We start from the raw sequence: 27,122 nt of genomic DNA, 5'->3' as shown, positions 1-27,122 counted from the left end.
CTAATAAGAAGGGTAATTCCTTTTATTTTAAAGAATACCGTTGAGCTTAACTCAGAATTTTTACAAATTGTGCCATATAGTCAATCTATACAGTGATATGTTCAGACACAGCATCATGTCTGGGGCTCAGCTTTTGTAAATAATATATATATTTTTTTTCTTTTAAAAGAACTGTTATCATCTCAAGATTGTTCTTTATTTTTTTTATTTTTTACAAGGGCTTGGACAATAACCATTTTGTTCTACATTGGTCCTTTATACTGATTGCCAGAGAGGTGTCTAATTCCAGGACATGAACCTGCAGCATCTCCAAGTTTCCTCCACACAACCTAAAAAAAAAGAAAAGGAAAATATTAGCACATATAGAGTATACAAAGTTCTAATCTTTAAATCCTTTACTACAAGACAATAATATAATTAATTAGAATACAATCACAAGAAAAATAAAAATAAAGTCCCCTTTTTGTTGCTTACTATAACAAAGTCAATCCATACCTAAATGCACTCTGCACAAATCATTGACTAACAATGGAATACAATGTATTTTTTTTTTTATCTCCCACTGATCCTTCAAATGAATGTCCATCCTAATATGCAATTTTCAAGATAATGATACCCCTTTCTATTACACACACAGTTGATATTTTGCCCTTAGGTCAGGAGATCGGAACTTCAAAATGGGTTCTTCTATCCACTGCACCATGGCAACCATGAGGACATATGGCACATTCAGCAATATACTAACCTTTGAATAGAATTTTACACTCTATATCTAGATATGCTCTACAGAATTATTGACTAACTATAGAATAAAATGTACTTTTTTGATACTTTAAATGAATATTCAACACCTGTATATGTAATTTTTAAAACAATAACTCAGAAACAAGCAATTTGTAACAATAATTGGTCATTGTGAATGATCCTTTACTTACAGCATATTTTATAGTCAAGTATCATCCATAGTTTAAACCAGAATTCTGCAAATTTTGATTTTACATCTTGCAGAATTGCAGTTGTGTTTAGTGTCTGTGATGATATGCCTTCTTCTACCAAGTGCTATATGTATTGTCTGTAGACAAATATGACCTTCCCATAATGTATCAAGCACAATACTCAGATAAACTGCTGGTTCTACAGAATGATGAAGGCAGCTCTTGGCTATAACACAGTCTTGTGTCTCTGTAAGATTCAGTTCTGTAAAGTATTTGCTAAATTGATCAAAGTTTGATTTATATTTGTCCAGGAATATTGATTGCCTATCATCAGGATAGTAAGCACTGTACCCCCATAACAGAATTAGCAAACCGTCTGCATGAATTATACATTATTGTCAGTTTTGTCAAATATCTGTTAGGGCTACATACAGTAACATAAGTGGGGAATTCCTCATCTTTTTGGTGGGTTTCAGTGTGATAGTACTAAAGAAATTCATAAGGTCAGGTATCTTAATTTATGAAGTAAATCTCAATTTTAATAGATATAGAATTTGTTGCACATTGAATGTTGTTATATGACAATCCCTGAATGAGAATGCAAAAGAGTGTGAATGATCTATGAGGGACAAATGAATAAGTCCCGATTGATGAGGGATTCCTGTAGTTGTGATGTCTTGTACATAGCACGATGAGTATGCCTCCTTTAAGGATAAAGAAGGAGGAGGGCCTAGAGTACATTTTGACTAGGTGTACCAGAGGGACTTTTTGTCCAAGGGACGAGGATCTAGACTCGGTTTGCCAGAAGGACTGTTGCCTGAGGGAGGAGGATCTAGAGGAAGCCCGGCCGGCAAATTATGTAATTTACGATTTGGGGTGTAAAGTGCCTTGAGAGCCAGACCCAAATCCTGTGATTGATATAAGAAAGACCACTAGAACAACATCAAGTAAGTCTGGGGATCAAAGAAGGAAAACTGCCAGGCAAATAGTGAAAGAGAGAGAGTAGGAAAGGATGCTTTGACTTGATGTGATAAAATGTTTTAAAAAATGACATGTTCAAGCATGTTTATGTCTTGATCTTAAAGCGGGAAGTGGTACTGTTTGTCATAGTTTATACTATGGGCCAGATTTAGCATTAGCTCAAGTTAGAATAATGGAGTGAAAAAGTCGCAAATATTTGCGCAATCACTAAAACTGTGCAAAAAATTGCGACTTTTTTTTGCTCTGCACTATGCTCGCCAGTTTTCTGAAAGTGGGCGTGTTTTCATGTGTAAATTAATCTCTAGACAGATTTACTATTGCGACTATTTAAAAAGTTGCAAACAATGCGCAATTACCCTCCAGTGAGGACCATGCTTATTTTATGAGACTTTCTATTAGAACTTGCAACTTTTTCGTAAAGATGTGCGACTTTTGTAAAGCTGCTTACTGACGGATAAACTGCTACAGTCAAACCACATTTATTACAGTCTTAAAGGGCCGTTCATAAATCTGACTTGGCTAAAACTGACTTTAGCCATATGTGAAAGTGGAGTGAGCTGTCAGTCATGATAAATCTGGCCCATTGTCTCTCTCTCCTTGAATATCTGTGTGTGAATATGTTGATGTTATAGGAAAGCTGGGTACTTGTATGAAGGGGGGCAAAGAGCTGTGAGCAGAGTGACGTCATGATAAGAATATGATAATGGAATGTGAAAGTGTACAATACTAAGAGATAACAAGGCATAGTAACAGTAAGGCAAACATATACAATTGAGGGACTGCGTGTGGGAAGAAATTACTTACATATTTATGTGTTTTATGTGTATGGAACTCAAGTAAAAACTTTGTTATAAGTTCAAGGAACTTGTGTCTGTGTGTTAATGTTTTGGAAACATTTCTTTATGTCTGTCTGTTTCTATGTCTGTTCGATTATATGTTGAATGTTATGTCTATAATTTATTATGTCCGTGTGGACCAGAGATCTGACCTTGTGTGTTGCCAAATTGAAAACTTGACTAGTAGAGGAAGGTCCCACAGCCCAACCAAGAGGGGAGGACTTATATGGCATACAGGTGAAGGAACAACTAACTTTCCCATCCCTGGTCTCTGTGAGGCCTACTGGACCCTTGAGAGTTGCAGATGCAGCTGAACTCATTAAATATCCTGAAGAAATAGGGGAGATTTAATCAAACAGTTGTAAAGTAGAACTGGCTTAGTTGCCCATAGCAACTAATCAGATTCCACCTTTCATTTTTCAAGGGACCTGTGAAAAATTAAAGGCGGAATATGATTAGTTGCTATGGGCAGCTAAGCCAGTTCTACTTTATAAGCCTCTGGTGCAGCAAGTGACCCAATGCGGTGTCTGAAATTTTATACCAAATATGAGGTTTTACTTCTCACACCCTCCAATATAGTTATTAAATGTTACAATGTTCTGAATCCGGCCACCTTGCTGCTGGTGGATTCAGAAAAGGGGGAGGGCATGGAGAGAGCAGGGAACAAGGTGAAATCCAGCCCCTAATTCTTTAACTAGTCAGTGAGGAATACTCATTTTAAATGACATGCGAAAATGATTGTCAAGCAGTGATGTATATAGAAACAAATATGGTTGCAAATTTTACCGGTTTAACACTCACTAATCCTTCTGCTGAATATTTTGTAGATGGCTCGAGATCATGGGACAATGACCAAGGAGGATTTGTCACCGGGTTTGCCGTAGTCCAAAATATTGAAGCGGTGGTACATAAACCACTCCTTTCTAGTTGCTAGCCACAAGAGGTAGAGCTAAAGACACTCACTGCAGAGTGTAATGTGAGTAAGGGAAAAGAGTTGAACATCCATACGGACACGAGGTATGTGTTTGTGTAGCACATGACTTTTGAACCATTAGGTGTAACCACAATTTCTTGATCCCTGCAGGTAAGCTTATAAAGAATGCTGATGCTGTACGACAGCTGTTGGACTGATATCACATAAAAGGACAATCATGGTGAAGGTGTCAGAATACACCAAAGAGCAGACCCCTGAAGCTCTAGGAAATACATTGTCAGATCAGGTGCCACACTAAGGTCTGCCTATATTGCTGTTTGTTTCCCCATGATGGCTGCGCTGTCCCAGTCAGTGGTCCATAACTTCAAGGTCTAGAGTTTTATAAAAATTAGTTTACCCTGAGGTTTCAGAATGTGGCAACATTTTTTTTATATAGGGATGCCTTGAAGGACTATTGTGTGTGGCAGCAGCACTATCTTTTTTAGCGTAAACTGCGCTAAATAGCCAAAACATTACAGACCCAAAAGACCTTCTAAGGACTATTGTGTATGGCAACAAAATCTATTTTTAGTGCATCCTGCGGTAAATAGCGTACAATAGTTAGGCACCTGCAGACAGTGACACTAGCTGCACCACATCTCCAGTGTAAAGTGTGCGCATCCCAAAAATATCTGTGACATCCAGTGTAATTTTTCCGTAGATGGTATCCACTGCGGACAGTAACACTAGCTGCGCCACATCTCCAGTGTAAAGTGTGCGCATCCCCAAAAAATCTGTGACATACTGTGTACTTTTTCCGTAGAAGGTGTCCGCTGCAGACAGTGACAATAGCTGCGCCACATCTCCAGTCTAAAGTGTGTGCATCCCCCCAAAAAAACAGTACCACATCTGCAGTGTAACTTTATCTGTAACATACAGTGTACTTTTTCCGAAGACAGTGTCTGCTGCGGACAGTGACATTAGCTGCACCACATCTACAGTGTAAAGTGTGCACATCCCAAAAATGTATACATTCAGTGTACTTTTTTCATAGACGGTGTCCGTTGCGGACAGTGACATTAGCTGCGCCACATCTCCAGTGTAAAGTGTGCAAATCCAAAAAATATCAGTGACATACATTGTACTTTTTCAATAGACGGGGTCTGCTTCTGACAGTGACATAACCAGTGCCACATTTGCAGTGTAAAGTGTGTGCATCTAAAAATATCTGTGACAGTGTCATTTTTCCGTAGACGGTGTCTGCTGCGGATAGTGACATTAGCTGCTCCACATCTCCAGTGTAAAGTGTGTGCATCCAAAAAATATTTGTCACATACAGTGTACTTTTTTAAAAGACAGTGTCTGCTTCTGACAGTGACATAACCAGTGCCACATCTGCAGTGTAACATGTGCGCTTCAAAAGAAATTCTGAGACATACACTGTACTTTTTCCATAGATTATGTCAGCTTCTGACAGTGACATAACCAGTGCCACATCTGCAGTGTAAAGTGTGTGCTTCAAAAATGTATCTGTGACATCCAGTGTACTTTGTCAATAGATGGTGTCCGCTTCTGACAGTGACCTTACCAGGGACACATCTGCAGTGTAAAGTGTGCAGTTAAAAAATGTATCTGTGACATACAGGGTACTTTTTCAATAGACGGTGTCCGCTTCTGACAGTGACATCACCAGTGCCACATCTGCAGTGTAACGTGTACCCTTCAAAAATGTATCTGTGACATACAGGGTACTTTTTTGCATAGACACTGCTGACTGTGACATTACCAGTGGTACATCCCCTGTGTAACGTTTCCTGATCCCAAACACCTGTGACATTCCCTGTACTTTTTCATTAGCCGCTTTTGGCAGCATTGACATTATCTGCGGGATATCTTTTGTATGACATTTCCACATCCCAAATACCTTTTTTAATTTGTTTGCGCATACACTTCTAAATCCTACACTACTGTACATGTGACAGACTTTCAATCATATATAACATTTAATATGCAGAAGGCGAGCAGTAAGGGACGGGGTAGTGGTGTGATGCTGATGTTGCACTCAGAGGCCGTGGCCCTGGATGCAGTGAAACTGTGCCTGCTGCTAGAGCACAAGAAAAACAATCATCCACAATACCTAGCTTCATGTCCCAGTTTTCAGGGCGGCGCAGGACACCACTCTTAAAGTCAGACTAGTGCGACCAGGTAGTTGGTGTCACGGACGTTCCCGTGGCAGGTACCAGGAGATCGGAGAGACTGGCAACTCGTGGGTTAAATTGACAAGTTCACTGTGGATCTTATTGTGTTCCTTCAGGTGTTGCTTGTTGGTAATTTACTTTTTTCCATAAGTAGCCGCTTCTCACTCTTGGAGGTGCGGTTTACAGATTTTCTTCCTGTCTTCTAACTAGCTGGTCGGTTGTACTCTGTGGTGCTTCTGGAGTTGCTAGTTTTTTACTTTCAGATACGTCTTGTCTTTTCTGATTGTTTTGCGTTTGTTATATTGCCTGTTGCTTGTAATTGGGCCTGAGACAGAGACTTCCATTTGTCCATCTGGGGAGGAATGGGTTGTCTCTGGTCCTAACCTCATTCCAGGGCCTTATAGGGATATAAGGGCCTAGGAATACAGCATATGAATATTCCTACTTTCAAGGTCTATTCATATTGATAGGTAGTCAGGGCCCGGATTAGGGTTGTCTAGGAGGTGACCTGTTCCTTCCCTAGTTTCCAGGCCCAGTTACTGCTCCCCTTCCCTCCTGTGTTTAGTGTGGAGTTTTTCCACCACACTGATCGTGACAGTCAGTTAGATTGCAGCAGATAATGCTTCCAGTCGGTTAAGAACCACCCTGTCTTCCACCAAGTCCAGTCTCAGTAGCCAAGAGTCTTCTCAACCCAATCCTCACCCTGATCCTCCTCCCTCCCACCATGGAGAGTCTGGGCAAACAAGTCATCCCACACTCGGATATTCTAAGGAGCTCTTTTCAGCGACATTCCTTGATTTGTCCCTCTCGCCAAGCATGATTGAAGAGTGACAGATCTTGCGCCCTGATTCCCAAACTCTTGAGCATCCACAATCACAAGAAGATGACGGTGCGGAATGGCAATTACTATTTAATGAGGCAGATGATGATGAGACACAGTTGCCAATAACTCAACGGCAATTACTGTCTTAAGAGGTTGATGAAGAGAATGAGACACAGTTGTCAATCACTGAGGTAGTGGTTAGGTCAACAAATCAGGAGGATGAGCGAGGAAGTGGAAAAGGAGGTGGTGGATGATGAAGTCACTGACCCAACCTTAAAAGGTGGAAAGCCGAGCAAGGACAGCAGTACAGAGGGGGAGGGATCTGCTGCACTGCAAGAGGCTGGAAGAGGCAGTGGCGTGGCTAAAGGGAGAAGGTGGGCCACACCAAACAGGCCCGCAACTGTTCCCCAGAGCACACCCTTGCAGAAATCTCGCTTGCCAAGGGGTAGGTGTTCCGCAGTCTGGCGCTTTTTTGAGGAGAGTGAGGACGACAAAAGAATTGTAATTTGCAATGTGTTCCATACAAAAATGAGCAGGAGCATGAACACTAGCAGCCTCACCACCACCAACATGATCCGCCACATGGCATCAAAGCACTGTAATAGGTGGGCCGAATGCCTGGGTCCACAATCTGTGTCTACGGGTCACACCACTGCTTTCTCTTACTCTGTGTTACGTGCTGGCCAATCCCCTGTCCAAGATGCAGGCCCAGATGCCTCCCGCCCTGCACCTGGACCTTCGTACGCACCATCAGCAAACAAATCCACTTCTGTGTCCTAGCGCAGTGTCCAAATGTCCTTACCCCAGTTATTTAAATGCAAGCACCCACAGGCCATAGCACTAAATGTGCAGCTTTCAAAATTACTGGCCCTGGAAATGTTGCCATTTAGGCTTGTGGACAATTAGGCCTTCCACAGCCTGATGTTCCCCCCTTACACCAACATGTGTCCCGTAACATCACATGTGCCCTGACCAACGCAGTTACTGGGAAGCTCCACTTAACCACGGACACATGGACAAGTGCATTTATCCAGGGGCGGTACATTTCCGTGACGGCATACTGGGTGAATGTTGTGGAGGCCGGGAGCGAGTCGTACCCTGGGATGGGACAGGTGCTATCGATGTTAGGGATTGTGGGCCCCAATTCCATCAGGGTTTCCCCTAGCACCTACGTTAGTGGCTCCAAACCCCACTTCTCCTCCTCCGCCTCCTCCACCACTTCCACCTCCGAATTATCCATGTGCAGCACCAGTAAGTCATCAGTCGTAGCTGGAAGCAGTGTAGCACTGCAGTGTGGAAGCGGCAACATGCAGCACTGAAACTGATATGCTTAGGGGACAAACAGCACACCGCCGCAGAGCTATGGCAGGGAATAAGGGACCATACTGAGCTGTGGATCTTGCCACTCAACCTAGAACCAGGTTTAGTTGTGTCTGATAATGGCCGTAACTTTGTGGCGGCTTTGGAGCTCGGAAAGCTCACACACATACCATGCCTAGCCCATGTCTTCAACTTAGTGGTTCAGCAGTTTCTCAAAACCTGGCCCAATTTGCCTGAGCTACTGGTGAAGGTGCGCCGCCTGTGTGCACATTTTCGCAAGTCATCGACAGCTTCAGCCAGTTGGTCAATTCTGCAGCACCGCTTGAAATTGCCAGCTCACCGGCTGTTGTGCGACGTGAGCACACACTGGAACTCGACGTTCCACATGTTGTCCAGGCTTTGTGAGCAGCAGAGGGCAGTAGTGGAATACCAGCTTCAACATGGTTGTCGCCTTTCCATTCAGCTTCCGATAGTCACAAACGAGGAGTGGGCATGGATGTCTGACCTCTGTGAGGTTTTAAGAAACTTTGAGGAATCAACATAGATGGTGAGTGGCAATAACGCTACTATCAGCGTAACCATCCCACTTCTGTGTCTACTCAAACGCTCGCTGCTCACAATTAAGGACAATGCTTTGCATATGGAAGAGGTGGAAATGGGGGAAGACATTACGCAGGGTGATAGCCAGACCACCCTCAGTTTGTCTTCTCAGCGTGAATTGGACAATGAAGAGGAGGAGGAGCAGGAGACGGTCACCTCCATTACAGAGGGTAGTACTCATGGAAGTTTAATTCTTTCTGTTAAGCATGGGAGGGCAGAAGAGGAGGAAGAGGATGAAAAAATTGAGAGTCCTCCTCCTGATGACGACACAAAAGTTTTGTCTGCTGGTACTCTGGCACACATGGCTGACTTCATGTTAGGCTGCCTTTCCCGTGACCCGCATGTTATACGCATTTTAGACAACATTGATTATTGGTTGTTCACCCTTCTCAACCCCTGCTACAAAGAGAACTTCTCATCTCTCATTCCTCTGGTGGAGAGGACAAGAAAAACTGTGCAATACCAGAAGATCCTTGTTTAAAAATTGCTCAAAAAATTTCCATCTGACAATGCTGGCGGCTGAGTCCGTAGTTCCTTGGCCAACCGAGGAGGGGAGACAAGGGGAACACACAGCAGTTCCAACAGAGGCAGGGCAACACTCTCTAAAGCCTGGGACAGTTTAATGACACCCCGTCCGCACCCTCACCCTGATGTACGGCCTAGTGTCACAAGGAGGAAACATTTTTGGAAGATGGTGAAGGAGTACATAGCAGACTGTGTCAATGTCCTCAGTGATCCCTCAGTGCCTTAGCACTACTGGGTGTGCAAGCTGGACACGTGTCATGAACTGGCGCTCTACGCCATGGAGGTGCTGCCCTGCCGCCAGCATTTTGTCTGGGCTGGTATTTAGTGCTGCTGGTGGCATTATAACAGATAAGCGTATCAGTCTGTCAACTGAAAATGCTGACAGGTTGACTCTTATAAAAATTAACAAAGCCTGGATTGACCATGACTTCCCGACTCCACCAGATGCCAGATGAAAGCTGATGAACATAAAGGCACTTTAAATGTGTTTTTTTATAATGTACTGATTACACTGTATTCCCATGCACTCCTTCCACCACAAACAAGGGTATATGGTTGAATCTTCCTTTTCTCATCCTCCTTCTCCTCTTCCATCATGCTTATTCGTAATCTAGAGTCACCAAAGCGGCAGCAGGCCATCACCGATAATGTTTTAGATGGTTAGATCAGCAGGCCCTTGCACCCAATGTTTTTGAGGGTGACCAGCAGGCCATAAATTATAATTTTTCAAGGCTGTGTATGATGCCCTCCTTTATGTGTAACAAAGGGTGTATTGGAGTGCCAGTTCCTTGCAATTTTTGGCAGCCCTTTCACTTAGTGCATAGGCTTTATGAGTGTAGCAGTCACACTACATGAATAATTGTACCACAATGTGAATTATGCCCTCCTTTATGTGATATACAGGTTGTATTGGAGTGCCTTTTCCTTGTACTTTATATTCAAGTAAATATAGAGGAAAGAATGTTTCCTAACAATTTTTCCTCTAAAATCGATTTTTTTGTTCTTTGGTTTTGTGCGTATTATTGTCAGTCTGTAAAAGTGGTGTACTACTCGGACAACATCGTTCCCAGCAGTGACCTGGGAGTCCAAGATGCATTCAGACATTCTCCCCATGCTGTTGCCAAACCATTTTGGTGGTGTTTTCATCCATTTCTGACCATTCCCTATGAACCAGGCACCCTCCCCTCTTCAGAGCAGGGAGTACCTTGTTTAATGCTCGAGTTCTCCTATTGACTTCCATTATATTCAAGTGCTCGCTAGAAAACCCAAGCACTTTGGTGCTTGATCAACACTAGTCCTTATGGCTAGAGTTGTGTGGACCCCTGGATGTTCGGGTTCGGCAGGTTCGGCAGAACTTGAAAAAAAAGTTTGGGTTCGGGACCCGAACTTGACCCTGAACCCGAACCCCATTAAAGTCAACAGGGACCCGAACTTTTGGGCACTACAATGGCTCTAAAATAGTCCTGGAAAGGGCTAGAGAGCTGCAAAAGGCATCACAATGTGCTTAAGAGCATGGCAACTGTTCTGCAAACAAATGTGGATAGGGAAATGACCTAAAATAACATAAAATACAGAAAAAAAATTAAATAACAATCTGGATCTAGGAGTAGGAGGTTGAGGAGGCGGTGGATGGGTGGATGTGGCGGTGTAGGTTGACGTGGCGGTGTAGGTGGAAGCGGCGGTGAAGGAGGAATTGGTAGCCAACACTGATTTGAGTACAAGAATGGATGGTTGAGGCTGGTATAAATGTCTATTCTGCACAAGGTACGGACAAGTCCTGTCGGATCCATGCCTGGTTCATTTTAATAAACGTAAGCTTGTCCACATTGGCTGTGGACTGTGATAATGCTCTCTTGCCGTGCTAAACACACGATCACACTATACACTGGCTGCAGGGCAGTTCAGCACCTCCAAGGCTGACAAAGCTTTTCCACATTTGGGCCATGCTAACCCTGCCTTCTCAGGTGCTGGTGGTGCCCCAGCTGCGTTGGCAACCTCTTCCTCCTCCTCTGTCTTCGCCTTGTGCTTCCACTGTGCCCCCGCTGTCAGGTGGGAATGCTATCAACAGCGTGCGCTTGTAGTCGCGCATCTTCCGATCAGTAACAGATGTTTTCACTAAATTTAGTTCCCTGTCAGCAATGCAGAGCATGGGGTTCGTTCATGGCAAAAGGGGGTGCATGTCACCCAGCAATACAACAGAGGATTTGGAGAGATTTAGGCCCCTGTCACCCATGCACAGCAGGGGTTCATTCACGGCAAAAGGGGGTTCATGTCACCCAGCAATACAACAGAGGGTTTTGAGAGATTTAGGCCCCTGTCAGCAATGCAGAGCAGGGGTTCATTCACGGCAAAAGGGGGTACATGTCACCCAGCAATAGAACAGAGGATTTTGAGAGATTTAGGCCCCTGTCACCCAGGCTGGGTTTGTATACGCCAAAAATGGTAAAATGTCGCCCGACAATTGAAAATAAGATTTTTTTTTCAATTTAGGGCTCTAAAATAGTCCTTGAAAAGGGTAGAGGGATGTAAAAGGCAGTAAAATGTGCTTAAGAGCATGGCAACTGCTCTGCAAACAAATGTGGATAGGGAAATAACTTAAAATAAAATAAAATAACAAAAAATTACAAATTATTAACCTGCAACTTAGAGAAGGAGGTGGATATGGAGTCGGAGGTTGAGGAGGCTATGAATATGGTGTTGTAGGCGGAGGCAACAATGGAGGAGGAACAGGTAGCCAACAATGTTTTTTTATTTTTTTTATTGGGTAGGTAGCCCCCAAACTATTGGGACAAATGAAAAAAAAAAAAGAAAACAAATAATCATTGCACTTGACTTGAGTACAAGAATGTATGTTTGTTGGTGGTATAAATGTGTATTCTTGTGGGATCCAAGCCTGGTTCATTTTAATGAGTTTGTCCACGTTGGCTGTGGACAGGCGGCTGAGTCTGTCTGTAATGACGCCTCCTGCCGTGCTAAATACACGTTTAGAGAGTACACTGGCTGCAGGGCAGGCCAGCACCTCCAAGGCATACAGGGCAAGCTCTGGCCATGTGGACAATTTGGAGACCCAGAAGTTGAATGGGGCAGAACCATCAGTCAGTACGTGTAGGCGTGTGCACAGGTACTGTTCCACCATGTTGTTCAAATGCCTCCTGCTAACAAGCTCCATATCAGCAGTTGGGGCCGGTTGTTGCGGCGAGGTGACAAAGCTTTCCACATGTCAGCCATGCTAACCCTGCCTTCTGAGGTGCTGGCGCTGACACAGCTGCGTTGGCGACCTCTTCCTCCTCACCTGCCTTTGCCTTGTGCTTCCACTTGTCCCCCAGTGTCAGTCGGCAGTGCTCTCAGGAGCGCGACTATCAGCGTGCGCCTGTAGTCGTGCATCTTCTGATCACGCTCCAGTGAGGGAATTAAGGACGGCACATTGTCTTTGTAATGGGGATCCAGCAGGGTGGCCACCCAGTAGTCAGCAAACATTAAAATGTGGGCAACTCTGCAGTTGTTGCGCAGGCACTACAGCATGTAATCGCTCATGTGTACCAGGCTGCCCAGAGGTAAGGACAAGTTGTCCTCTGTGGGAGGCGTATCGTCTGCGTCCTCTGTATCCCCCCAGCCATGCACCAGTGTTGGGCCCAAGCTGCGTTGGATGCCACCCCGCTGTGAACATGCCCCATCCCCATCCTTCTTGTCCTCCAGTAGTGGGCCCTGGCTGGCCAAATTTGTACCTGGCCTCTGCTGTTGCAAAAATCCTCTTTCTGAGCCACTTCTAAAGGACTGGACTGAAAGTGTTAGAGATAACCCCTCTTCCTCCTCCTCGTCCTGGGCCACATCCTCTTTCATCATCGCCCTAAGTGTTTTCTCAAGGATACATAGAAGTGGTATTGTAACGCTGATAACGGCGTCATCGCCATTGGCCATGTTGGTAGAGTACTCAAAACAGGGCACACAGGTCTTGCATGGAGGCCAAGTCTTTGGTGGTGAAGTGGTGCTGTTCCGCAGTGCGACTCACCCGTGCGTGCTGCAGCTGAAACTACACTATGGTCTGCTGCTGCTCGCACAGTCTCTCCAGCATGTGCAAGGTGGAGTTCCACCTGGTGGGCACGTCGCATATGAGGCGGTGGGCGGGAAGGCCGAAGTAAAGCTGCATCGCTGACGGCGGGCAGCAGCAGGGTGAGAAAGCACGCACAGACGGCCCGCACTTTATGCAGCAGCTCAGACATGTCGGGGTAGTTGTGAATGTATTTCTGCACCACCAAATTCAGCACATGCGCCAGGCAAGGGATGAGCATCAAACCGGCTAGTCCCAGAGCTGCAAAGAGATTTTGCCCATTATTGCATACCACCAGGCCGGGCTTGAGGCCCACTAGCAGCAACCACTCGTCGGTCTGTTGTTCTATACCCCGCCACATCTCCTGTGCAGTGTGGGGCCTGTCCCCCAAACACATCAGTTTCAGAACGGCCTGCTGACGTTTACCCCTGGCTATGCTGAAGTTAGTGGTGAAGGTCTGTTGCTGACCGGATGAGGAGGTGGAAGAAGAGGAGGAGGAATCCGGGTAGGAAGAGGAGGCAAAGAATAATGCCCTGTGATCCTTGGCGGTGGAAGGACGTGCGCCAAACAGCTCTCCGCCTGGGCCGCCACTACATTTACCCAGTGTGCAGTTAGGGAGATATAGAGTCCCTGGTTGTGCTTACTGGTCCACGTATCTGTGGTTAGGTGGACCTTGCCACAGATGGCGTTGCACAGTGCACACTTGACTTTATCTGATACTTGGTTGTGCAGGGAGGGCACGGCTCTCCTGGAGAAGTAGTGGCGGCTGGGAACGACGTACTGTGGGACAGCAAGCGACAAGAGCTGTTTGAAGCTGTCCGTCTCCACCAGCCTGAATGACAGCATTTCAAAGGCCAGCAGTTTTGAAATGCTGGCATTCAGGGCCAGGGATCGAGGGTGGCTAGGTGGGAATTTACACTTTCTCTCAAAGATTTGTGAGATGGAGAGCTGAACGCTTCCATGTGACATGGTGGAGATGCTTGGTGACGGAGGTGGTTTTGTTGGTGGCACATCCTCTGTTTGCTGAGCGGCAGGTGCCAACGTTGCTCCAGAGGTGGAGGAAGAGGCCGAGGCAGCAGCAGAAGAGGGAGCAGGAGGGGCCTGAGCCCTTTCTTGGTTTTGAAGGTGCTTACTCCACTGCAGCCCGTGTCTTGCATGTAGATGCCTGGTCATGCAGGTTGTGCTAAGGTTCAGAACGTTAATGCCTCGCTTCAGGCTCTTATGGCACAGCGTGCAAACCACTCAGGTCTTGTCGTCAGCACATTCTGGGACGAAGTGCCATGCCAGGGAACTCCTTGAATCTGCCTTTGGTATGCTCGGTCCCTGGTGATGGTGGCCAGTAGCAGGCGAACTGTTTTGGCGACGGCTGCTCTGCTTTTGCACCCTGCTCCCGCTTTTGATATGCTGTTGGCTCGGTCTCACCACTGCCTCTTGCTCCGAACTCTGAAAGTCAGTGGCACAACCTTCATTCCATGTGGGGTCTAGGACCTCATTGTCCCCTGCATCGTCTTCCACCCAGTCTTCCTCCCTGACCTCCTTTTCGGTCTGCACACTGCAGAAAGACGCAGCAGTTGGCACCTGTGTTTCGTCATCATCAGAGACGTGCTGAGGTGGTATTCCCATGTCCTCATCAGGAAACATAAGTGGTTGTGCGTAAGTGCATTCTATGTCTTCCACCAGTGGGGAAGGGCTAGGTTTATGCCCTTGGGAAACCCTGCCAGCAGAGTCTTCAAACAGCATAAGAGACTGCTGCATGACTTGAGGCTCAGACAGGTTCCCTGATATGCACGGGGGTGATGTGACAGATTGATGGGCATGGGTTTCAGACGCCACCTGTGCGCTTTCTGCAGAAGACTGGGTGGGATATAATGTGAACGTGCTGGATCCACTGTCGGCCACCCAATTGACTAGCGCCTGTACTTGCTCAGGCCTTACCATCCTTAGAACGGCATTAGGCCCGACCAAATAACGCTGTAGATTCTGGCGGCTACTGAGACCTGAGGTAGTAGGTTCAGTAGGACGTGTAGCTGTGGCAGAGCTGCACCAGAGACTCCACCAACAGCACCACCACGACCATGACCACGTCCCTTATTAGATGTTTGCCTCATAGTTAGCATTTACAAAGCAAAGTAAAAAGTGGTTAAGTCCGTTAAAAAAAATGAACCGCCAATAAAACCCTTATGTAGGGTATTAAACTAAAAGTTTTTTTTTTTACTCTATATGACAGCAATATTTGTGGCCTAAATGTGACACTCACTTATGCACGTCTAATCCCAGATGTGCAGTATATCAGAGGTTTTTTTTCACTCCAGTAACCAAAAAGGCGTATTTCTGGCCTAAATGTGACAATCACTTATGCATGTGTAATCACATATGTGCAGTATTTCAGAGGGCTTTTTCACCCCAGTATGACAAAGCAGGATTTCTGGCCCTACTGTGACAATCACTTATGCATGTGTAATCACACATGTGCAGTATATCAGAGGGTTTTTTCACCCTAACCAAAAAGCTGTATTTCTGTCCTAAATGTGACAGTAACTTATGCAAGTGTAATCCCAGATGTGCAGTATATCAGAGGGTTTTTTCACCCCAGTAATAAAAAAACGGTATTTCTGTCCTAAATGTGACAATCACTTATGCACGTGTAATCAGAGATATGAAGTATATCAGAGGGTTTTTTCACTCTAGTATGACAAAGCAGGATTTCTGGCCTTAATATGACAATCACTTATGCATGTGTAATCACAGATGTGCAGTATATCCGAGGGTTTTTTCACCCTAACCAAAAAGCTGTATTTCTGTCCTAAATGTGACAGTGACTTATGCATGTGTAATCACAGATGTGCAGTATAACAAAGGTTTTTTTCACCCTAGTAAGAAAAAAGCTGTATTTCTGTCCTTAATGTGACAATCACTTATGCATGTGTAATCAGAGATGTGCAGTATATCACCCCAGTATGCCAAAGCAGGATTTCTGGCCTTAATGTGACAATCACCTATGCATGTGTAATCACAGATGTGCAGTATATCAGAGTGTTTTTTCACCCTAACCAAAAAGCTGTATTTCTGTCCTAAATGTGACAGTGACTTATGCACGTGTAGTCACAGATGTGCAGTATATCAGAGGTTTTTTTTCACCCCAGTAAGAAAAAAGCTGTATTTCTGGCCTTAATGTGACAATGACTTATGCATGTGTAATCACAGATGTGAGGTATATCAGAGGGTTTTTTCACCCAAGTATGCCAAAGCAGGATTTCTGGCCTTAATGTGACAATCACCTATGCATGTGTAATCACAGATGTGCAGTATATCAGAGTGTTTTTTCACCCTAACCAAAAAGCTGTATTTCTGTCCTAAATGTGACAGTGACTTATGCACGTGTAGTCACAGATGTGCAGTATATCAGAGGTTTTTTTTCACCCCAGTAAGAAAAAAGCTGTATTTCTGGCCTTAATGTGACAATGACTTATGCATGTGTAATCACAGATGTGCAGTATATCAGAGGGTTTTTTCATCCTAACCAAAAAGCTGTATTTCAGTCCTAAATGTGACAGTGACTTATGCACGTGTAATCACAGATGAGCAGTATATCAGAGGTTTTTTTCACCCCAGTAAGAAAAAAGCTGTATTTCTGTCCTAAATGTGACAGTGACTTATGCACATGTAATCACAGATATGCAGTATATTAGAGTTTTTTTTCACCCCAGTAACCAAAAAGCTGTATTTCTGTTCTAAATGTGACAGTGACTTATGCATGTGTAATCACAGATGTGCAGTATGTAACCAAAAAGCTGTATTTCTGTCCTAAATGTGACAGTGACTTATGCATGTGTAATCACAGATGTGCAGTATATTACAGGCTTTTTTAACCCCAGTAACTAAAAAGCTGTATTTCTGTTCTAAATGTGACAGTGACTTATGCATGTGTAATCACAGATGTGCAGTATGTAACCAAAAAGCTGTATTTCTGTTCTAAATGTGACAGTGACTTATGCATGTGTAATCACAGATGTGAAGTATGTAACCAAAAAGCTGTATTTCTGTCCTAAATGTGACAGTGACTTATGCACATGTAATCAAAGCTGTGCAGCATATTAGAGGCTTTTTTCACCCTAACCAAAAAGCTGTATTTCTGTCCTAAATGTGACAGTCACTTATGCTTGTCTAATCCCAGATGTGCAGTATATTAGAGGGTTTTTTCACCCCAGTATGCCAAAGCTGTATTTCTGGACTCGCAGATAGCCTATGCTGGTGCACTATCATTGCATAAAATGGCTACCGATCAGGTATTGATATTGATGAAATAAAGAGAAATTCGTTTTCAGCAGTAGTTGGCTCTGGGCAGGCTAAAGAAAATTGTGCGCTGCACCCACAAAACTTTTTTTGTAGATCGCTAAGTACATAAACCAGTTCTTGATAAGATCGCTCCCTGATCTCTCCCTCACAGCAGCTGCAGCCTCTCCCTACACTTATCCGAGCAGAGTGACGGGCAGCGCTAAGTGACTCCAGCTTAAATAGAGGCTGGGTCACACGCTGCAGTTGGCCAATCACAGCCATGCCAATAGTAGGCATGGCTGTGATGGCCTTTTTGGGCGAGTAGTATGACGCTTGTTGATTGGCTTCTTTGCAGCATTTCAAAAAGCGGCATAAAAATCGCTGAACACACGAACCCAAACTTTTACGTAAATGTTCGGGTTCGGGTCCGGTGTCGAAAAACCCAAAGTTCGGTACGAACCCGAACTTTACAGTTCGGGTTCGCTCCAATCTACTTATGGCCATTCACACATATGTTAACCATTCTCTTACCCTTATTGTGTCTGTTATCTGTCTACTTTTCTTCTGATGAGTTTAACAATTAAACTAGTTAGGATTACTAGAATGAGGGCCTAGAGAGGGTCAGTACTATCTGGTTGGGTTACCCATCCTTTACGCTGGGTTCAGACCTGAGCGTTCTGAAAGGAGAGATCTGTATGCGCGATTGTACCGGCGTTTGCAATCGCGTATACAGAGACAAACGAATGCCCATTGTCGCGCGTTCCCGAAAGTCTATGTACGGGAACGCGCGACAAGACGCCCCAAAGAAGTTCATGTACTTCTTGGGGCGTCGGGCGTTTTACAGCGCGATCGTACGCGCTGTAAAACGCCCAAGTGAGAACCATTCCCATAGGGAATCATTAATTTCTCCTTGTTAAGCGTTTTACAGCGCGTAGGAACGCGCTGTAAAACGCTCAGGTGTAAACCCAGCCTTAGGCCTCATGCACACGACCGTTGTGTGCATCCGTGGCCATTGTGCCGTTTTCCGTTTTTTTTCGCGGACCCATTGACTTTTTTTTCGCGGACCCATTGACCGTTTTGCAGCCGAGACCGTGATCCGTGTATCCTGTCCGTCAAAAAAATAGGACCTGTCCTATTTTTTTGCCTGACAACGGTTCACGGACCCATTCAAGTCAATGGGTCCGTGAAATAACACGGATGCACACAAGATTGGCATCTATGTCCGTGATCCGTGGCCGTAGGTTACTTTCATACAGACGGATCCAAAGATCCGTCTGCATAGAAGCTTTTTCAGATCTAAGTTTTCCCTTCGTGAAAACTCATATCCAACAGTATATTCTAACACAGAGGCGTTCCCATGGTGATGGGGACGCTTCTAGGTAGAATATACAACGAACTGTGTACATGACTGCCCCCTGCTGCCTGGCAGCACCCGATCTCTTACAGGGGGCCGTGATCAGCACAATTAACCCCTTCAGGTGCGGCACCTGAAGGGGTTAATTGTACTATCATATCCCCCTGTAAGAGATCAGGGCATCCAGGCAGCAGGGGGCAGACCCCCCCTCCCAGTTTGAATATCATTGGTGGCCAGTGCGGCCCCCCCTCCCTCCCTCTATTGTAATAATTCGTTGGTGGCACAGTGTGCGCCCCCCCGCCCCCCCTCCTCCCTCTATTGTAATAATTTGTTGGTGGCACAGTGTGCGCCCCCCCTTCCTCCCTCTATTGTAATAATTTGTTGGTGGCACAGTGTGCGCCCCCCCGCCCACCCGCCCCCCCTTCCTCCCTCTATTGTAATAATTTGTTGGTGGCACAGTGTGCGCCCCCCATCGGCCCCCCTCCCTCTATAGCATTAACAACATTGGTGGCCATTGGTGGCAACTGGGACTCCAATCGGAACTCTGCTGCCACCAATGATCGGGGGGAAAAGATGGGAGGCGGCACACTGGCCACCAATGTTGTTAATGCTATAGAGGGAGGGGGGGGCCGATGGGGGCGCACACTGTGCCACCAACGAATTATTACAATAGAGGGAGGAAGGGGGGGCCGGGGGGGCGCACACTGTGCCACCAATGAATTATTACAATAGAGGGAGGAAGGGGGGGCCATGGGGGGAGCACACCGTGCCACCAACAAATTATTACAATAGTGGGAGGGAGGGGGGGCCGCACTGGCCACCAATGATATTCAAACTGGGGAGGGGGGGTCTGCCCCCTGCTGCCTGGCAGCCCTGAACTCTTACAGGGGGATATGATAGTACAATTAACCCCTTCAGTTGCGGCACCTGAGGGGTTAATTGTGCTGATCACGGCCCCCTGTAAGAGATCGGGTGCTGCCAGGCAGCAGGGAGCCGTCATGTACACAGTTTGTAGTATATTCTAACTAGAAGCGTCCCGTCACCATGGGAACGCCTCTGTGTTAGAATATATTGTCGGAAATGAGTTTTCACGATCTAACTCATATCCGACAGTATATTCTAACATAGAGGCGTTCCCATGGTGATGGGGACGCTTCAAGTTAAAATATACCATCGGATTGGAGAAAACTCCGATCAGATGGTATAAAGGGACTCCAGACTTTACATTGAAAGTCAATGGGGACGGATCCGTTTGAAATGGCACCATATTGTGTCAACGTCAAACAGATCCGTCCCCATTGACTTGCATTGTAATTCAGGACGAATCCGTTTGGCTCTGCACGGCCAGGCGGACACCAAAAATCAAGGAAGACCCACGGATGAAAAAACGGTCACGGATCACGGACCTACAGACCCCGTTTTTTCGGACCGTGAAAAAATACTGTCGTGTGCATAAGGCCTTAGAGTCAACAGCCTGTTATCCAGCAGTAAGTGTTTTAGGCTCATACAGCGTCCTTCACCAATTAACCTTCCTCCCGCCCATGTTTATCTTCTCATGTCTGTAAAACACAGGGGATTAATTGTATATTTTTAACTAGAATCAATAAAAAGTTAGATTTAAATGGACACTTTTTAATATAGCTGCTCAGTGATAATATTACAAAGTGTTTCCCATTTGGATTTGAGTAAAAAAAAATATTGTTTATTAGCAAATTATCAGCATTTGTAGAAATGCTAACTTCTCCAAAAGCAAAGCCAACTTTTCCATAAATATGTATTATTAAATTAATAGATTCCTCCAGGGTCTGCCACTTTCCACTATTTTATATGAAGCATTAGTATCATTAGTACCTCCGCTGCACAAATTCTTATACTGGCTGTTAGAAGTTCCAGAATCAGCAACACATGCTACATTATAGCAATGTCTTTTCACTTTCTCTCCCTAAAGATTGGATTGTTTTGCTCATTAGTGTTCATGGTAGAGGTTACAATTTATTACCATATTTAGTGTTGCCCTGTGCAATAAATAATCAGAGTGGCACTCAGCTCTTAGGAATTGTATTTATAATAAAATTTGACCTTTAATGAACTTTGCCACAGAGAAAGTAATTATTGAAGATGTTCTTCCCTTTCTTGGCTGAGATTGAGATAAAGGCTAAGTGTCAGCTCAGAGACTCAGAATTTATTTTTAATTAATAATATATATTATTTTAATTACAGTACTTCACTGTTTGCTAAATGTTATAGCTAATTTTATGATGGTTTGTTCTCCACAATATGATAATATGTCATTCAAAGATCATTAATCATGACAGGGTTATTGGTTTTGAGTAAAAGAAAATGTTGACAGTGCTTGTTCCAACCTGGATGGATCTGTATTGCGTCATATTTTAAAGGTTAATGGTACAGACAAGAAATAACGCATAGTACATGTAGGCATGTTTAGCGTATTGTGATTATATGATTTGTGTACATTTTACTGTGATATTCTCATTACGAAATGTAGAACAGGCTGCTAATGTATTACGTACAGTCAGGTCCATAAATATTGGGACATTAACACAATTCTAACATGTTTGGCTCTATACACCACCACAATGTATTTGAAATTAAACTAACTAGATGTGCTATAATTGCAGACTGTCAGCTTTAATTTGAGGGTATTTACATCCAAATCAGGTCAACGGTGTAGGAATTACAACAGTTTGCATATGTGCCTCCCACTTGTTAAGGGACCAAAAGTAATGAGACAATCGGCTTTTCAGCCGTTCCGTGGCCAGGTGTGTGTTATTCCATCATTATCCCAATTACAATGAGCAGATAAAAGTGTGATATTTGCATTTGGAACCTGTTGCTGTCAACTCTCAAGATGAGATCCAAAGAGCTGTCACTATCAGTGAAGCAAGCCATCATGAGGCTGAGAAAACAAAACAAACCCATCAGAGAGAGAGCAAAAACATTAGGCGTGGCCAAAACAACTGTTTGGAACATTCTTAAAAAGAAGGTACGCAACACCAAATGACCCGGAAGACCACGGAAAACAACTGTGGTGGATGACCAAAGAATTATTTTCCTGGTGAAGAAAACACCCTTCACAACAGTTTGTCAGATCAAGAACACTCTCCAGGAGGTAGGTGTATGTGTGTCAAAGTCAAGAATAAAGAGAAGACTTCACCAGAGTGAATACAGAGGGTTCACCACAAGATGTAAACCATTGGTGAGCCTCAAAAACAGGAAGGCCAGATTATAGTTTACCAAACGACATCTAAAAAAGCCTTCACAGTTCTTGAACAACATCCTATGGACAGATGAGACCAAGATCAACTTGTACCAGAGTGATGGGAAGAGAAGAGTATGGAGAAGGAAAGGAACTGCTCATGATCCTAAGAATACCACCTCATCAGTTAAGCATGGTGGTGGTAGCGTCATGGCGTGGGCATGTATGGCTGCCAATGGAACTGGTTCTCTTGTATTTATTGATGATGTGGCTGCTGACAAAAGCAGCAGGAGGAATTCTGAAGTATTTCAGGCAATATTATCTGCTCATATTCAGCCAAATGCTTCAGAACTCATTGGACGGCGCTTCACAGTGCAGATGGACAATGACCCAAAGCATACTGCAAAAGCAACTAAAGAGTTTTTAAGGTAAAGAAGTGGAATGTTATGCAATTGCCAAGTCAATCACCTGACCTGAATCCGATTGAGCATGCATTTCACTTGCTGAAGACAAAACTGAAGGGAAAATGCCCCAAGAACAAGCAGGAACTGAAGACAGTAGAGGCCTGGCATAGCATCACCAGGGATGAAACCCAGCATCTGGTGATGTCTATGCGTTCCAGACTTCAGGCTGTAGTTGACTGCAACGTATTTACAACCAAGTATGAAAAAGTGAAAGTTTCATTTATCATTATTATTCTGTCCCATTACTTTTGGTTCCTAAACAAGTGGGAGGCACATATTCAAACTGTTGTAATTCCTACATCGTTCACCTGATTTGGCTGTATATACTCTCAAATTAAAGCTGACAGTCTGCAGTTAAATCACATCTTGTTCGTTTCATTTCAAATCCATTGTGGTGATGTATAGAGCCAAAAATGTTAGAATTGTGTCGATGTCCCAATATTTATGGACCTGACTGTATCAAATATAATGTGCCACATCTAGAACATGCCTAAAAGTATATAGAATAGACAGCCAACTTTCAAAGGTGCTGTGAGCCTCTAACTGTGGACATGCCAGGGGGCGTACCTTTCTAATTGGTAAAGATCCACAGGCTGACAGTATTCTCCTACAGTGGACAAAGAAGATATAAGCCCCATAACAAAGATTTGGGTGGCTGGTTTTGCCACCCAAGAAAGAAAAGCTTGTTGTGAGATTTACCCTCCAAATCCTTTCTATAACCCTCGAGCAAATGTAATTGTCTGTTTTTGCTAAGAATGTAGCTCCTATGTAGAGTCCTTCACAGGTAGAGATAGCCTTGTGGTTCGCCCGGTGGTCATTTTGCGGCAAACTTTGCGCATTTGCGATTCACCGAACATGCGAACATATGGTGATGTCCGCAGGTGCCGAACTTTGACCCATGACACATCCATGATGTGGGACAGGACAGTCAATTGAGACGTTTCAGCACATGGATACACCCCCACCCTATAACAGAACCCGATCTGGCAGCCGTTTTGCAATCTGTGTTTTGCCAATGTAGGGAGAGGTTTCTTTGTGGTGCAGGGACAGTCTGTTAGGGACACCAAATGCTAGCTAATAGGGCCACAAAAGTCCTTTTAAGGACTGGTATAGGTGTGCTAACGATAGGTGTGATATACTGAGGGGTGTGAAATACTTAGAATATACTTTCTAACATAGAAAGTATATTATAGTGCATTTGTATTTTGCAGCAGTTGTGTGCGGTTCTGCTGCGATACCGCAGCTATATAGAGGGATAAACACTATTGGAATTACTAGATAATAGGGCCACAAAAGTCCTTTTAGGTGTGCTATTGATAGGTGTGATATACTGAGGGGTGTGAAATACTTATAATATACTTTCTAACATAGAAAGTATATTATAGTGCATTTGTATTGTGCAGCATTTGTGTGCGGTTCTGCTGCGATACCGCAGCTATATACAGGGACAAGCGCTATTGTAACTATTGTAACTATTTGCAACATGTGTGATATACCTGCTTCCACAAAATACTGATTGATGGCTGCGATATATATCTGTTGCCCCAAATAAACAAGGTGTTGTGATATAACTGTTGTGGCAAAAAAAAATATTGAGGGGTGTGATATACCTACTTCCAGAAAATAACTGATTAAGGGGTTTGATATACCTGCTTACACAAAATATTGATTGAGGCCTGCGATATACCTGCTTACACAAAATAATGATTTTGGGGTTCGATATACCTGTTTCCACCAAATATTGATTGAGGCCTGCGCTATACCTGCTTCCACAAATACTGCTCTTCTCTAGGGACTTAGGCACAGGGTCATTTTGAAAATGACAGGCAGAGGAAGAGGCAGGCCGTAACACAGAAGTGGTAAGGGTCGGGTAGGTGCACCAGGCCGGAGCCTAAGTGGGAAGTTGGAGAAGGCGTGTGCGATTACGTCAAAGAACGCACCAGAGTTGGTTGAGTGGCTCATTCAGCCTTCCGCTTCTGCACCATCCTCATCCTCTGTATCTGCACCCTCCTCACTCTCTGCTGTGTGTACCACCACCACCATAGCCCCTCCACTCGAGTCATCAATTCCCAGACATTACCAATGCACAGCCATTCTTGGCATCGGATAAGGAAGAGAAGGCAGCAACGGCCACTATCCAGCGGTCTGACGACAGTACCCAGATCAGCCCAAGGAGGGAGGTCCTCGCTGTAGCTGCCTACTCCGAGATCTCAAATGTCAGTGGTGGTGAAGGTGACGATAATGACATGTCAATAGACGTCACATGGGTGCACAGAAAAGAGGCAGAGGAGGGGAGTTCAGTGGGAGAGACAGAGCAGTAGAGAAGGAGGAGAAGCAGGTAGAGCTCGCAGGGCACAGGAGGCAAAAAGCAGACTGCAAATGTATCAGGAGCGAGCCATCCACCATGCACGGTCACTTCTAGCGCTCCCAGGATGCCGACACATGGCTCTACAGTGTGGACTTTTTTTAACATGTCAGCTGCTGACAATAGTGTTGCCGTCTGCAGCCTGTGCTGTCAACGCATAAGTCGCGTTAAGCCCAACACTCTTAAGAAGGCACCTGGCCTCCCATCACCGAGCCCAGTGGGAGCAATGCCGTCAGAGCCCACAAAGCAACACTCCCGGCGCTCCTCATCCTGCCTCTTCTACTTCTTCTCTCTCCTCCCATTTGTCCTCCACTCCACCTTCCACAGTGCCATTGTTGCGTTCATCTGGCAGAAAGCAGGCTTCCGTGGCCCAAATGTTTGAGGGTAAAAAGTTGATGACGTCGGATAATCCTCTTGCCCAATGGCAGGCAGCTGGTTTGTCGGAACTGCTAGCCTGCCAACTACTGCCATATAAACTGGTGGACTCGGAGGCCTTTAGATAATTTTTGTCCATTGGCACACCACAATGGAAGGTCCCTGGAAGGAAATATTTCTCCCAGAAGCGCATTCCAGAGGTATATGGCCATGTTAAGCGGCAAGTGAATATATCTCTGGCACACAGTGTCGGTGTCAAGATACATCTGACCACAGACACAGCAAACATAGGCAGGAAAGGTACATAACTTTTACTGCCCACTGGGTGAACCTTCTGACGGCCGCCAAGCATGTAATCCTTGACTCCCGTGTGGATTTGGTGTTACCGCCACGGATTGCATGCAGGCCTGCCTCTTCTTCTCCTCCTCCTATTCCATCCTCCGTCTCCTCCTCGGCTGGCTCCTCCTTTTCCACTGCTACAGCCTCTTCCGCTGTGCCCCCCAAGCTCCCCACACCGGTCCTGCACTGCTTTAAGCTCTGCAGTCAAAGACCGATCAGTGGCCAACCCCGCTCAATTTGACATTTGGTAAAGTGATGTGCGACAATGGTGCCAATCTGCTGAGCGTGCTGAAACAGGGCAAAATAACACACCTACTGTGCATGGCACTTGTCCTACACTTAGTTGCGCAGCGATTTGTTGCCAAATACCCCACATCTAGCGGCAGGCCAGGAAAATCTCTGGCCATTTTAGAAGATCTTACACGGCCATGGCTCGCCTTGCTGACTTTCAGCGGCAACACCACTTGCCCGTCAGACGTCTGATTTGTGACAGCCCGATGCGCTGGAACTCCACCTTGTATATGCTTGATAGGCTGCTCCAGTAGCAACGTGCCATTAACGATTACCTGTACGAACTCTGCAGCAGGACAGGTTCTGGGGCGCCAGTGGCTGCTCATGTGCGACGCATGCATTCTTCTGCGGACATTTGATGAAATAATTAAACTGGTCAGTCGTAGCCAGGGTGCGATCAGTGACATCGTACCTTACGTCTTCTCTCTGGAGTGTGCATTGCGTCGTGTCATTGATCAAGCCGTCGAGGAGCAGGAGCTGGAAGATGAGGAAGTCACAATGCTGAATAAATTCCCATGGAGGCTACTCCATCTGAGACAAGTCAGCAGGAGTCTGAAGAGGAGTCAGAGGAGGATGGTGGCTGGGGGAGGAGGAGGAGCAAGAAAAGAAGGCTTTGAGGGGGACTTTAAACTTTTCAGTGATCCCTGGTGTTGTCCGTGGCTGGGTGGAGGAGACTGAGGATGACATTCTCCTGGGCGATGAGCAGGAGCCAGGGCGCTCCACTGCTTTCAATTTAATGAACTTTATGCTCCAGTGCTTGAATATGGACCCCCGTATAAAAAGCATGAAGGGCAAGGACCAGTACTGGGTGGCAACGCACTTAGATCCCCAACACAAACACAAAAAGCAGACATGATACCTTCATCACATAGGGCTGGCAGAATGCAGCATTTCCAGGCCTTGCTGCGAGAGATTCTTTCTGCTGTTTTGGGCGCTGGTAGAGGAATTTCCACCCACAGTGAAACAGGTGCGGGTACCAATACTACCGCTCCTGCAAGAAGAGGGCAGTTTGAAGATGTGTTGGTCACTTCAGATATAAGATTATTCTTGCAAGCAACCCGTCGACAGCCGCCCTCTGGATCCAGCCTCAGGGAGCACCTAGACCAACAGGTGTCTGACTACATCAGGTTAACGGTCAATCTGGATGCTCTGAGAAGCAAGGAACCCCTGGACTACTGGGTGTGCAGGCTTGACCTGTTGCCAGAGCTGGCACAATTTGGCATGGAACTCTTGGCTTGCCCCTCGTCGAGTGACCTGTCCGTC

At 45.2% G+C, this 27,122-nt stretch overlaps 1 protein-coding gene across 1 annotated transcript in view; it reads right to left on the bottom strand.

The window, feature by feature from the left end:
* Positions 1 to 242: 242 nt before the first annotated feature.
* Positions 243 to 27,122, bottom strand: part of CCDC85A (coiled-coil domain containing 85A) — a 453,722-nt gene continuing 426,842 nt past the window's right edge. The window contains exon 7 of the mRNA XM_044291572.1: positions 243 to 329. Within this exon, the coding sequence (XP_044147507.1) occupies positions 243 to 329 (87 nt within the window). The remainder of the gene's footprint in view (positions 330 to 27,122) is intronic.

Source organism: Bufo gargarizans, chromosome 4, assembly GCF_014858855.1.
Source record: "Bufo gargarizans isolate SCDJY-AF-19 chromosome 4, ASM1485885v1, whole genome shotgun sequence".
In the NCBI taxonomy this organism is placed as follows: domain Eukaryota; kingdom Metazoa; phylum Chordata; class Amphibia; order Anura; family Bufonidae; genus Bufo; species Bufo gargarizans.
This window is presented reverse-complemented; position numbering and strand designations above follow the sequence as displayed.